Below are 15,167 nucleotides of genomic sequence, written 5' to 3' on the forward strand. Positions count from 1 at the left end.
TTTATTTGCACAGTCGGGAAGAACAAACACTGTCCTACCCACTTAGAGTCCACTCATTTAAAAACAGTGCTGTTCATGGGAACCTGGCGTTCATCTTGGAGCCTATTTTATAAAGGGCTACAAACATTAATAAAGTTCTATAAATAAACTGTTGGGAGGGTTGTTTTGGTTTTTATTTCCAACAGTACTGCCATTCTAAACATTCCTACTGGCACCATTTTGCACTAGAGCACTGAGAAGGAGTCTCCTTACAGATATTTTTAAGTATTGTCTTTGATTTCAAAAGAATCAAATTTAGCACGTCCTGCTAAAGTTCCAGTAAGCCTGCATGAACAAAGCACGCTCAAGGACCAAAAAAGGCAAGAATATATTCCTGAAACAGAAGGAAGACAAAATGGTTATTAAATGGCTCCTACAAGATTCTGTAAAATTTTGTATTCTACCTTGCAGGTCAGTAATATTGTACATGATTAGTAACTACCAGGTTGTTATCAAAATTAATAGAGTGAAAGACATGTCCAAACATTATAACAACGGACCACTTTGGACCCAGTGTGGTACAGTGTGTGCAAAGTGTCACGGCATGATTCAAAGGGTCTCTGAGCAGCTCACTGGCCCATCTTTGCCAAAATTATAGAAGTGGCGTCAATCAAGTCCACCTCCAACTGTGAAACGTGAAGCCAAAACATGCTGTTTAGTGGAAGAGATACTAATCCTGAAGACATACAACCATCACAACTCCAAAGGAGAAATCAGTAATATATATTTTTAAAATTTCCAGTGGATTGTGCAACCCACAGCAAAAGTTTGTGTCCAGCTGGTCAGAGATTTCCATGTATGTCCAGTTCTGAAACTATTTTACTAAAGGAGTTAATCTCCACGAAGTATGTGGATCGGCCCACACCTCTAGCTGACAGCCAGCTTAGAGACAAAATATACTGTTCACTGGAACACACTCTCTCCCCATTTTACCTTCAACTTTTCTTTCATGTTTGAAGTCTCTCTCATCTTCCTGTACTCTTTGATGTCTGTGGCCTGAATGGCAGATTTTGATTTTGAAATCCAGTTCAAGAGCTCAGTACTTTCAGCATCAAACCTGGTTTAAAAGGTCAGATAATTTTTTGTCATTTTTCCCTATTCAGTCACTCCATCTTAAAAATCCATAGTAAAAACTATTTTCATGGTATTAGCCTTTGGGAACAAATTGAGAATGCATGGTGCAAATTATTTCTTAGTTTTTTTATACATATCTTCATGCAAACTTTTACTGGTTTTTTTTACTATATCACAGATCTCTCTCAGTGCCAAGTATTTTGAAAGTAATAAAATAAACCTCAGAAACAAGACAAATACGACTTGCAGTTCTAGATTTTGTAGAAGTCTGCAACACTATTTAGTCTGAAGAAAAAGGTAGCAGCTTAAGCACTCGTGGCAGTGACAGTGGACAAACCTTTTTGAACATTTAGCTGACTAAAGATTAGCTTATAGCTTAATATTTTTGGCCGCAGTTGGACATGTCTATACTAACATAACTTTCTTATGCCTAAAGCCTCTAAGCTACATCCCCACTACCATCAATAAAACAAAAACAAAAAACCCAACTCCCAAGTTAACCAATATTGTACAGAACTTGAGAGGAGGACAGATACACTACACAAGCCACAGGTAAAGCCATATCACGATTATACTACTTAGCACAGTGTAAATTCTAGCATGGAATAACAGCCTACCAACAAATGCAGAAGTTACTGTTAGCCACTCAGAGTTTTCATAGGAAAACTTGCAAATTTCTAGTTACCAACTATTTGTTGGTTTCAACATAGGTAACTGGGATCAGGCAAAAGCATTGGAAAGTTTAACCTATTTTAACCGACTGTCCTTAAAATAGTTTGAACTCTAGAAAAAAAAGATAACAGATCACATCACCTTTACTTTCAAAGTCTGAAATAGTTTCTACAACTCACAAGACACACAGATAGAAGGGACAGAGGGGCTGCCAACTACGTAACCACCCTGGGGCACCCACATGTATGCACCACCCACACTAGGGCTCAGAGGATCTGACCAGGGTCATCAAGAGGGTTTGGGCAGGTTCCTCACCCCTTCAAACCTCCATTCCTCTACCAGAAAAAATGAAGAGCACAACTCTTCTTCACTGTGCAAACACACATCACCTAGCACAGTGACCCTCTCCTATTGATGCAGCCCTCTATCCTCTCCCTAAATGCCCTGCCAAAGGTTTAAACAAGTGACACCTCAAATGCTAATTTTCTCAGGCAAGCACAAAAAGCAAAATGATGAGTATGCAGAATTTACTTTCTTACTTCGTCTTGAAACAATTCCTTTAGTTTTAGGTATGCTACTTAATAAAGGCACTGCTACACATATTATTCTATACCATTTAGCCTAGAGAAGAGAAAGCTCCAGGGAGACCTTATAGCAGCCTTCCAGTATTTAAAGCAGGTCTACAGGAAAGATGGGGAGGGACTATTTCTCAGAGAGTGTGGTGATAGGATGCTTTAAAAACTGGAAGAGGTAGATTTAGATATGAGGAAGAAATTCTTTGGTGTGAGGGTGGTCAGACACTGGAACTGGTTGAAGTTGTGCCCAGAGAAGTTACTGATGGCCCATCCCTGTAAGTGTTCTTGGCCAGGCTGGATAAGACTTTGAGCAACCTGTTCTAGTAGAAGGTGTCCCTGCCATAGCAGGGGGGTTGGAATTAGATGATCTTTAAGGTCCCTTACAACCAAAATCATTCTATGATTCTATACATGCAAATCAGTCAGCCACTCCAGGCATACTTCTGAAAGGAGACATCACTAATATCATTCTTATTACTAAATATCAGGGAGATGGAATAGGTTTCTGAGCCCTTTATGTGCAGTTTCTCCTATTTCTCCCCCATGTTTTACAGAGATTAGAAATAAAGAATAAATAAATCAAAATACTTGGCACTTTCACACTTTTTAACCAAAGATGAGAAGATGTTTTTCCAAAAGAAAGTAAATAGAATTAATTCTATCTTTCAGAAAAAGAACTGAGGTACAAAGAACTGAAGACTTGCTTTTTTGAGAAATGGAAGACCCGCGTTTCCCTCTGAAATTAATGGAAGCTGCAAGCTTTCTGTTGCTCTGAAAACAAGGCTGTACATAACATTTCCTTCCCGGTCTCCAAACCCAACCTCACACCCACAACTTAAGTATTCCTCACTTGCATAAAAGAAGAAACAAAAGCCAAGACCAGGAGACATGAGTCTCTGTACTACCTAGTGAACAAGGGAAAAAGGCAGTGACATATACTTACTTTTTCTTTGCTTCACTGTCCCCTGGCATTTGCCTTTTCTTTGGGGGTGGCGGTGGCGGCAACTCCTGTCTGGATTGTTTAACCACTACCTGTTCCTTCAATCCCATTGTTTCTGCAGCAGTCTTCTGTGAAACCTGTGACATCCCTATGCTTCCTATAGCTTCAGTTACCTATACAACATAATTTAACAAAAGGATTAAATGTCATTTCTAACACAAACTGATCTGCTTTTGCTGAGTTCCTTTTCTTCATCAGTCATAAAAGCCCATTCATTCACTCCTACAAATGACCACACTTAGCTGTCATGAAGCACCTTCATCAGAGATGTGCTCCAGAGAAACTTCATTATTCTTATTCTATAGATGCGAACCACGCATCAAATTCTCAGTTCAACTAGAATTTCATGCCAGTCCAAGTGAACTAAAAATCACTAAAATAAGTGTTATATCTATTTTAATTCTATACTTTATACTAATATCCCATAAAACCAAGCCTACACTTCAGAAAGAGTTGAAGCACAGTAGATTTTACCTGAAAACTCACTCAAGTAAATAGAAACCTTCCACCCTCTTTAATGGGTTATAAAGTAACTCCCATGGGAATCACCCTGTAAGTTCTGAATATGTGCTTGATACTTAGGTGGAGTGAAAGGATGAAGGTAGGATTTGGCACTCTCCAAGTGCCAAACACAAGAACAAATTAAAGCCACATGGATGAAATGGACCCCTACTCAGACTGCACAATTCATTCACTATACACTAAATGTATCATGAATAAGTGCCACAGCCTTCACCATAACATTTTAACATCACAAAAGGGATACACGAGTCATAAACCTGTCAAACAAACCTCTCACAGAAGCCAATGGGAGTTCTGTCTAAATAAAAACATTATCAAGCACTCAAAATACTAAAATAAACATTTAACAATCCAGCTTGTTTATCAATCATCACTATATATCAAACAAACAACTACTCTATTTTCAATAGATGAGAAATCATACTCACAGAGCATAAATGCTTGTATGACTCCCATTTATTTATCTATTCTGGGATTTGGGTTTTGTCTTTGTTTTCTTTTAGTGTCAGATTTAATCCAGTCCCAGCACTCTTATAATGTTTAAAGGCATTTGCATTGACTGATATGGCAATACATGGCAAGCCTGCTTTACTCATCAGAAAAATGAAGCTTAATCTGTGTGAGAAAGGAGTAATAGTACTAGTCAGGTTAACAACTTGGGGTTTTGAGGACCAAAAATGCAGACAGCTTTGTCAGCAGATAAAAGTCAGCCCCATGTGAAGAAGCACTCATCTACCTCTCTAGCCTGATGCCAAGAACTCGCCTGGGAAATTTTGCTGACAGCATCAATGAGGTTTGTATACATACAGACAACCAAACACCTAAAAAGTAATAAAGTCTTGTTAAGTACCTGGTTAGAGTAATCCTCTAGCTTCTGAACCAAACTGTCCCACCTTTGAGTTAGTTCTTCTTGATCCTGATCAATTTTACTGGATGCTCTTCCATTCCCAAGGATTTGGGCCACATCCTGACCTAGCTCATTCAGTTGGTCTAGTGTTTGTCGTTTCATACCCATGTCCTCTTTCAAAATCTGAAGTTAAAAGAAAACATTAAAAGATTACATCAAGTATTCTGCCACCCCTTAGCTTTTAATTCCATGGAGGGGAAGGTGTTTGAAATGTACTACCTGAGTCAGATGCATCATAGGGTTTAAAACAGTTCTCTTGTGAAAGAAAGCACTAACAGACACTCTTAAAAAAAGTACATCCCTGAAACAGCTCCTGGAGCAGTCAGCAGTATCTCTTGAGTAAGCTACAAATTATAAATTCAGACACAAGCTGCACCAGTACATAAAAAAACCAAAACCAAAAACACACACACACAAAACCCCAACATACCACAAAAAACCCCACAAACTCACACTTTGGAAAACACAGCTGAGGAAAACACAGCTGACTGGTGGCCTGCAATAAACTTCAAACCCCGTCAAAATTCCAGGATAGTTGTTTCCAAGTTTGGCACACCAATTTGGAACGGTCATGGAGTAAGTTGTACACATTTTTAAATTCAAGTGAAAGAATCTGGCAAGGAGAGCACATTGTCCTGGCTTTCAAAGTGTCATGCACTCACAGGTCCTACTGGGGTAAAACTGGTAATTTGACATTCATTTAGTCTTTGAAACTTGACAAGATAGAGCAGGATGGTGATACTCACTGCCAGTTTTCGAACATTCACACTCAAGTCTGTTTGATCTTTGAAGTTGCTTGTCTGGACCTTACTCAAAGCCTCTTCTTTCTCAGTTAACCAAGCTTTCAATAAGCACTGCCATAAGAAACATAGCACAAGAAAATGCCAAGTTTGTCAAACAGCTATTGGCGATTCCTCCTTTAAGATCTTTGCATTCAAAGCACAATTCTGCTGTCTTTATATGCAGGAATTTCAGTTGGCGTTAACAAAATAGTACATAAAAGAGGACAAAAATATCAGAGAACTAAATAATACTTTCCAGCAAAACAATTTCAACAAAACCATTTCTCAATATATCAGAGCACATACATCCCCCCACAAAATTATTTATAGCAACCAGATATCCACCATAAAGCTGACATAGGACTTCAATTATATTAGAATTAAATATATCAAAATCATACGCATGCTTTCTTTCATTCTCTACCCATCTTCCTCTGTGATTCAAAATGAACTATTACAAACATTTTCTCACAGAAGCTACACCACTGATAATTCAAAGACCCAGATACTAATTAGTTACCCCTCTGTTTACTATACCTACTTCCAATTGCAAAATAACTTCAGCAAATACTGTCTCATTAACTGCTGAAAGCTGGAGTGGTCTGCTCTGGATAGTACTAACTCAGGGATCTTGAACTTTTTCCACTTTTCTCCTAGGAAACCTGTCCTGGGTCTCACTTCTCACCAGTCACACAGCACTCCTATGGGAACTCCAGCAGTAACTGGCATCAAGTTTTAAGGATTTTATACATTTTATATTATGTTGTCAACATATTGCTGCTTCTGCACAGCCATGTCCATAGCCTAGAATACCCAGCTCTCTAGCAAGCTCAGTTGTACAGCCACTGGTGCACTGCTACTCCTCTGTGCTTAAAAAATAAAATAAAATCATACAGCAAGACAGACCTTTTTGTTCTTTGAACAACACACTTCACAACAGCCACTAGGCTCCTCAGTCTAGCTGTGTATTTTTGGCATTGTCCCAGAACCGACTACAGCAACTTTTGGGCCAAAGGGTTAAGGCAGTTTACATTGCCAATGTAAACCAATATGCAAAATGTACAGACAGCAAATATGACAGTGGTGGAAATGCCATGAGGCTGTGAGAAACAAAATTATAACACCATACACTCTCTGGAAAAATCATGCTGGCATCCCAGCCAACATATTTTATGCATAAGAGGTCTTAAAAATCCTTCAATGTATCCAATTAATTTCTGCTAAATCAGCAGTCAAAGAAAACTCTCCCTAGAAAACTGAAACATAATTGTCACAGTGCTAAGAAATATCTGGCACTGATTGAGGAATTTGTTTCCTGAGCAGTAAGAATTGTGTTGACTTGGCAGTGTGGTTTCCAAAAATTTTCTAGGCAGCCAGAAAAAGGCTGATGCATAGCTGCTGCTCATCTCTCCATCTGGTTGGGTGAAATGGAAAAGTGATAGTACCTAAGTGGTTTAGTTATTTTTGTGACAACAAAGTGTTTGTATTAAAGTTTTTAATTAGTTTCAAATTGTAATTTTTGTAGGTCACTTGATAATTCTTGAGGAGAGAGAACTGTAATTCAAACCTGTTAGTAATAAATACATTGTTCAGAGTTGAAGAACGAATGCAAACATAGGCTGATTAAACCGCCTAAAATAAATTTCCTCATTACTTGCTATCTAACATTCTACATTAAATAAACACTGATTAATTTTTTCCAGTTTTAGAGAGCAACATAACTATATACAAATTCAAAAATGCTGAAAGCAAAGCAACTCCAACAGAAGATAACTCAAAAATGATCAGAGGGCTGGAGCACCTCTCCTGTGAGGCCAGGCTGAGAGAGTTGGAGTTGTTCAGCCTGGAGAAGGCCCTGAGGAGACCTTATTGCAGCCTTTCAATATTTAATGAAAGCTATAAGAATCAAAGAATCATAGAATGTATTGAATTGGCAGGGATCTTAAAAGGCCACCTAGTCCAAGCCCCCTGCAGAGAGCAGGGACATCTTTACTAGAGCAGGTTCCTCAGAGCTCTATCAAGCCTGACCTTGAATATCTCCAGGGACGGGGCCTCCACTACCTCTCTGGGCAACCTGTTCCAGTGATCCACCACCTTCATAATGAAGAATTTTTCCTAATATCCAACCTAAATCTACCCTTTTCTAGTTTAAAAACATTACCCCTCATCCTACTGCTACATGCCCTTGTGAACAGTTCTTCCCCAGCTTTCTTATAGGCACCTGGCAACAGGACAAGGGGAAATGATTTTAAACTAAAAGAGGGTAGATTCAGACTGGACACAAGGAAGGCATTTTTTACAATGAGGGTGGTGAAACACTGGAACAGGTTGCCCCGAGAGGTGGTAGAATCCCTATCCCTTGAATTTTCAAGGTCCAGCTGGACAGGGCTCTGAGCAACCTGATCTAGTTGAAGATGTCCCTGCTCATGGCAGGGGGGGGTGGACTAGATGACTATTAAACATCCTTTCCAATCCAAACCATTCTATGACACTCATAATACAATATTTTAATAGTCAGCAAGTGGTCACTTTTGCCCAGAAAAATATAAGGGTGGAAGAGGACAGGAAATGTGTTCACATAGAGTTATCAAAACTGAGAGCACTTGAAGTCCATACCCTGACATACAGAGCAAGGATTTTTGAGGAATCCTTATTTCTCAACTCAGAGACTTACCTTGCCCAAGAGTTGCCAGAAAATGTTAGCACACAGTTTTCTGTATGTACGTACACATATGCCAACACAGTATTTTAAAGAAATATATAAATAGATACTTAGTATTGTATAGCCAGAATCTGAACCTTGGGTCCATACTAACAACAAGGTCACACAAGCTGCAAATTCAGCTTATTAATATAGTGCAAATAGGTATGGGAGAAGTCAGAGAGAAACACATATGCAACCTTCAAAAATGCAGACAAAACATCCCTGTCAAAGAAACTAAACTGTAATTGATAGCAAAAGCCATATCAGCACTGTTCTACTACTTTCAAGTGTCTAGACAATCTGGGTGTACTGCAAAGTTTAAACAATAGCTTACAGTGATAAATACCATCATTTAAGAAAACAAAACAGTTTAAGTAAAGCCTTCAAAGGAAAAACCCATCAAATATTTTAAGCTGAGACACAAAACGAGCTCTAGCACTAGGCACATAAACTTAACAGATGTAGTTGTGTTACCGTATATTTTATGCCATTGGTTAATTTGTGTTTGAGCAGCATATTTAATATACATGTAAAACGTGCGATATCAAAGCAATACAAAACTCACAATGCCATCTTCACAATTCAGCTGTTTGTCTAAACTCAGCAAAATGAGACAATCTGCATGCTTTGCTATATTGACCAATGATTTATATTACTGATTTTGAAAACAGTATCTACTAATTACTTGATTGCAAAATTGTGTACATGTATTCACGTTGGAAGCACATACACCTTAATTAGGATAGTTTCTGTAATTACCAAACTACCAAATACTTTGTGATTCACTGCCATTTTGCTATCATGGATATTCCCACTTCTTAGTCATTTTGCAAGCTACCTTGGAAATTATTTTATAATGAGTTAGAGACTTTCTTATTTGACCTTCAGAAAATACTTCTCTTGCATGACACAGCTATGCAACTCATTAAGAAACACTGTGAACCCAAACAATTACACAAAATTTAGTTTTTCAAGGCTTTTTTCTGATAGCCATTAAACCCTACACTAAGAAGTCTGGGGTGTTGTTGATGCTTTAAGAGCCGAAGCTGCCGGTGGCTTCAGCCTTGAGCAATTAATTCCTGACCTTGAGTAAAGATAACATGAAAATTCTTGACCTTGAGTAAAGATAACATGAAAATAACAAAGGACAAACAAGAAAGAATGTGTATGAGACAAGACAAGGATGTCTCGTGCTGTAATTAGTAACCAGTCAGAAGTAAAAGAATGGCTCGTGAACAGGTGGAATTATCCAATCACATCAGTTTAGGCACATGCGTGATAAGGGGTAATGAATCAAAAGTGAATGAATGCCGCGTGCCTGGGGCGTGAGGAAGGAAAAAAGGATATATAAGCAGTGCAAAGCTTCAATAAAGTGCTGATGCCTGAACACATCTCGGTGTTGGTCATTTCATCCACCGCAGGGGTGTTTTTTCCCCTCCACAAAACAGTCACTCTGGGTAACTGCAGAGCTACTAACCTGCTCTTCCAGCAGCTCCTGCCATAAAAGCTGAATTTCTTGCAACTTGACCCGCCGTTCCTCAGTCCAACGACAAACTGCTGTCCACCGCTCACCAAGCCTCTACAAAAGCAGGAAATGCTCATCAACACTCACAGGCCTCACAAGGAAACTCAAAAGTCAGATATTCAAAAGCATAATTTCTACTTCACAGTAACCTCTTTCTGCATTATAGCTACCTCCTTGCCAGTAATCACCACTGTTTTACTGCACAAAGCTGGAGGTTAAAACCTTCAGTAACATTCACCTATGGCCTTATCTCTGCTCTTGCTGAAGTCAGTGAGCTATTTAGTTGACTTCAAAAGGAGCTAACAAAGTAGCACCAATTGTGTTTCAATAAATTCTGTTTCACACTCCCTATACTTCAGGTTATAGTCTATCTTCTGACAAATATGGGAAAATACTTCACACAATATTCCCCAGATACATTCTGCTCGTCTTTAAATATTTTTCCCATCAGATTTTAACTTCCTAACAAAAATTACTTATGTGAAATAAGAGTTGTGCTGTGCATTATTTTAATGAAACTGTTGAAAGGATATACTACAAAAGTGCCTAAGTTACTGGGAATTCAGACATCTTGACTTATCAGGAACTGAGCTTGAAAGTCAAAGCACTTTTGCAAGTTTTTTACCTGAGGAAATTTCATAATTCTTAATGTTAATATTACTTCTAAAAAAATACTAATTTAAATTACTTTCTAGGATAAATTGTCTTTAAACACAAATAAGCTGATTAACAGTTATCTGCAAAGATTTTAAGTGCCTGCCAGCCAGTAAAGAGGCTCTAACATTTTACCTGCAATTGTTCCTCCAGAATAGCTGTTGCACTTTCTCCACTGCTTTCATCGACAATGACAACCATGTGCGTTAGGGAGTTTACCTTCACCTGTTCTGCCTCTAGGTCACTCTGCAGGCTCTAGAAGAACAAATCAGAGGTTACCAGCTTTGAATACATTTGCTAATCTGCTATTTTGGCCACAGTGACTAACACAACTGCTGTGGCAAAGTACTTCAGATTCAACAGTTAAGCACAGATTTTACCACTGGCAATCACTGAACAGTTTAAATAAACATAAGCAAAATACTGCTAAAAATTAACTCATACTGTTAAAATGTTGTAAAACATGGAGTGTTTTAAGCTCTATGCACCATACTTGACTAGGAGAATCATATGACAATGAACTGCATTGACTTTTTATACATCTACTGTTAGAGGTAAAAGAGGTTAAGTGTTTTTATAAAAAGCTATTATGTTAATAAGCAAGTATCATAGGGCTTAATAAACAGGGGAAAGAAGAATATTTACTAACATTCATGTTTTAATAGCTGACAGTATAATTCTCAGAAGTATCAACAGTGCTATAATTGATCATGATGCTCAAAGACAATAGTTGAAAACTGCAGAAAACATACAGTTCTGATCAGTTTGAAATAATCTGTAGATTTAAATATTCACACAGCTTCTAGAAGAAGAGATTCCATGGTTAAAGCCTACCTCCGAAATATCTCTGCAAGATCAATATGCCTTTACAGTACTGTAAATATCACTTTTCATCCCAGAATATCCTAAGCCACTCTGTGCAGAACATGCCTCAAACTCCCCAGACTTTGAAGACAGAGGAAAGAATGCAAATGTGGGACAGGAAATTACATAGATTAAAAATACTCCACAGTTCTTGCCCCATGAGGTATGTCCCATGCTGGGAGGAAGGTCAAACCTCAGCACTAAGCATGAAAACCAAAGTTGCAACCATGACAAGTATCAAAAGGCCATCTTTCTCCTTCAAAAGAAAACCGCTGTAGGCTAGAAAGGCTGAACTCCCACCTGGAAACTTAATTGAGAGAGAAATCATTTCCAAAACATTGTGCACATCAGAGAGCAGTGTCTATGCACCCCTTTAGGATGCAATAGCAGAGTAAAAGCGGGGACTAGAATCAGTGACTTGGGAGACCCATGTTGGTAGTTTTAACTCCCACATTATTTAATCTGCATGTCTCAAGCCTGCTTTAGCAATGCTTGCCAGTCATTGAAGTCAAGTTTGACCACTGTACATTTCACACTGCCACTCACATCTACAATTTACTTGGAGAGGCCTCATTTCTTGGATGAGGTGAGGGTAACAATTTCCCCTACAGGTTTCACTTCCTGCACAAAGCAAAGATAACACAGTTCCTGCCACAGTCATCAGTGCTCAAGAAAGCACTTTCAGAAGCTTCCAACTCCTTTTTACCTCATCATCATCCTTTCCCAAACATCAAATTCAGCCCCTCAGCATACAGCCATATATGACTCCTGACACAATCAAGCTTTTCAGCTAAGGAACCCACCAACATACACATCTTCCAAATATATATTACATAACAGACAAAAAAGGTTTACTTTATGTTCTTCCAGTTGTTTTTGAAGGGACTGCAAATCCTCTGCTAAGACCTGAGATTCCATCTTCTGAATGCGTTCTTCTGTGACTGTCAGCCAGTCAGACAGCTGCTGCAGCTGCTGCTTCTGGAGCTCCATCAGCATGTCATGCAGGCTGCAGGGGGAAGCACAAGCAGTTATTTCAGAAACAGTTTTCCCAAAGAAAGCGCCTAAGTTCTAGTTCCTACAGGAAAGAAGCAAGGTCATTCATAAATGAGTTAGCTATTATCAAATAATATTTTCACTATTAAGCTAAGGAACACACAGTTAAGCATCCCTGTTTCTTTCTCAAAAAAGTTAGCAAATTATGCAATTTATACCAGGGATTGTTTCTTGCAACATAGATTCCATGTTGAGGCTAATAGAGCCTCTATAGAGGCTAATAGAGCCTCTGCTGAGAGCTGGCAACAAAATGCAGTTTCTGCCCTGATGTGAAGCTCTTAGCCTGATAACCCACAGGTGGGAAAAAAATTCTTCTAAGTGCTTTTTAGTTGTGTAAATACACATAGCTATCCATATCTGCGTGCTTAATTCAGGAATTAAACTAGTGGAAAAAATATTAGAAACACATTTATGTAACAACTGCATGTAGACACTATATATTTAGTCTGGCACATTTACATAACATTCACAAAAGAGTTTTATATAAGAATCCAAAAAGCCCAGTTATATTAATTTCCTTTTTTTCACCTTGGAAAATGTGAAGAAGGTGGATTTCACGTCACTAACTAAAGAGTTAATTCTGGGGGCAGTGGGCAGAAATCTTACAAATGGATGCAAACTAAATCCCCTGAGATGCAGTAAGCACCAGAGGTCAGTCCTGCAGCTCCAGGAGAGGTTGTGCAGCATCACTTACCGGGACTGCCTGTCCATACTCTCCACCCTGAGCTCCTCCCAGCGGGAGTTCAGCAGCAGCATTTGCTCCTGGATCTCAAATTCCTCTTCGGGTGACAGATTTCCCTGGGCCACCAGTTGGTTCCCAGCCTGCAGGACACTGCCCACACTGCTCTGGTGCGCAGTCAGTTCCATCATAAAACCCTGGAAACAGTACAATCAGCCATGTCATCATGATCTGTGAGTTCCTACAGGAATTTATGAATTTTTAAGTGTCCTAATAAATTGTAATATTTGAAACATTGCTGCAGAATGAGCTGGCACCATCAAACACACAAGCATGGCAGACCTGTTCCTCTCTATGACAGAAGACTATGAGGACCCAGTAAAACAGAGCTAATTGAAGAAAAAAGCTGACCACCTCAGGAAAAAGCTGTTTGTAAGAAGACAGCTTTTGAACAAAGGCACCAAGAAAATAAAACAGAAACTTACCTATGGCCAACAGAACATAAAATAAGATGTGAAATGTATCATAGGAAAGCAAATAGAACTCTATGAGTTAACATTAAAAATTCATCTATTTACTAGAAATCCAGAACAACTCTTCCTTTGGTTCATGGCTTTAAAACTGTAGCACAAGGAAAAAAACATTCTTCATATTGATCAGCATTCAGATTTTAAATTCAATTGTATACAGTAAGCTGACACAGGAGAAAATTAAAACATCTAAAATGACACTTCAAACTTTTAACAACAGTAGAATATTTGTTCCGACTTGGAACAGAACCAAAACAAAATAATTTGAAAACAACAATTTGGAAGCAACAGTATATGCTTCTGAAATAAACTATGCTCATCATGACAGGGAGACCACTGAATTAAATCAATATGATTACCAACTTCAGCATTGCCCTCATTCAACAGCAAATGACATAAGGCTGACCAGGCTTTTTTAGTAGTTGGCAGCAGAGAAGCATGAATCAGCCTGGATCAGACTGTCTTTGTATTACGGACACCAGTGAGCCAGCCACCAAAAGCTGATAAAAAAATACATTAAAGTTTCAAAGCATGTTCCACTAAGTTTTTCTAAAAAGATCTATTTCACCTTCAAAAAGCTATTATTTGTCAACAAAACAAAACCATCACATTCAGTTACAAGTACTTTTAATTTCGAAAAAGCACGGCAAAAGAACAGAATGGCAGGTTTTTGATAAGCACTAGGAAATGAAAGTTCTGCAGCCCCCTCCCCGCCCCAAACACGACAAATGAATTTTCAGGAGAAGCTTACTTCATGTGTGGAAAATTGCTCTTTGACTTCCTCAACATCACCAGATATTTCCTCTTGTTCCCGAAACGCATCCTCAGCTGACAGCAACCATGTAAGAACTTCTTCCAGAGCAACTTGGTAGCTATCCAAGTCCATATCCACCTCTGTCACCGTGCTGGGAGTCTCTGCTCTAGAACTGCCCTGCTCCTCTTCAAGTGCTACAGCCTATGCAGCCAAGAGAGAAATGATGTCTTAGAAGTGCACAGAAGATGTCTTCCTAAACGATACTAAAAATAGAACAACTAAGATCCCTTTTAATCCTTCATAACTTTTTAAAAGTAATTGTTTGGTACATTTTTAAGAAAAAGGACCACAGTTGCCACTAATGAACTTTAATTTTAAAACAGAGAACCTAGATAGAAAAGACGGCTTTAATCTTGCTCATTTAACAGAGCAGTGGATCTCACACCCAAACAAAAACCCATCGCTACCACCGCCACAAATCCCGAGGCAAACTCAGTTAAAGATTTCAGGCCACCCTCTCCAGCTTGCCAAGACAAATGAGAAAGAGAAGCAGATGAAAGAAGCATAACACTGATGGAACTTTATACCTCAACACACAGGACTTTGTACACGACTCAGAAAAGAAGAAAAAGGAAGACAGAACCACTGAAGTCAGTCACAAAGAAGATGCTACAATTTTTTATATTTTCCCAATTGTGTTGCCCAAGACAGAAGGCATGTTCCAGAGACAACTGCCAAGCCTGATAATCAGATAAAATTACAACGTAACAAAATCCAGGCAGACTTTTATGACAAACACACCTGCTGCATGTTGAACTCTCCATCCTCACATT

General features: G+C 38.7%; 1 protein-coding gene across 1 annotated transcript in view; it reads right to left on the reverse strand.

The window, feature by feature from the left end:
* LOC104520452 (utrophin-like) overlaps window positions 1-15,167 on the reverse strand; it is a gene marked incomplete at its 3' end in the record, with an annotated part of 85,575 nt that overhangs the window by 44,901 nt on the left and 25,507 nt on the right. The window contains 10 exon segments of the mRNA XM_010162148.2: window positions 973-1,096; window positions 3,304-3,473; window positions 4,733-4,912; window positions 5,536-5,643; window positions 9,753-9,854; window positions 10,590-10,709; window positions 12,174-12,324; window positions 13,066-13,247; window positions 14,332-14,535; window positions 15,136-15,167. The exon segment at window positions 15,136-15,167 is cut by the window's right edge and continues 123 nt beyond it. Coding sequence (XP_010160450.2) covers window positions 973-1,096; window positions 3,304-3,473; window positions 4,733-4,912; window positions 5,536-5,643; window positions 9,753-9,854; window positions 10,590-10,709; window positions 12,174-12,324; window positions 13,066-13,247; window positions 14,332-14,535; window positions 15,136-15,167 — 1,373 coding nt within the window.

Source organism: Antrostomus carolinensis, unplaced genomic scaffold (genome assembly GCF_000700745.2).
Source record: "Antrostomus carolinensis isolate BGI_N321 unplaced genomic scaffold, ASM70074v2 scaffold6902, whole genome shotgun sequence".
Lineage (NCBI taxonomy): Eukaryota > Metazoa > Chordata > Aves > Caprimulgiformes > Caprimulgidae > Antrostomus > Antrostomus carolinensis.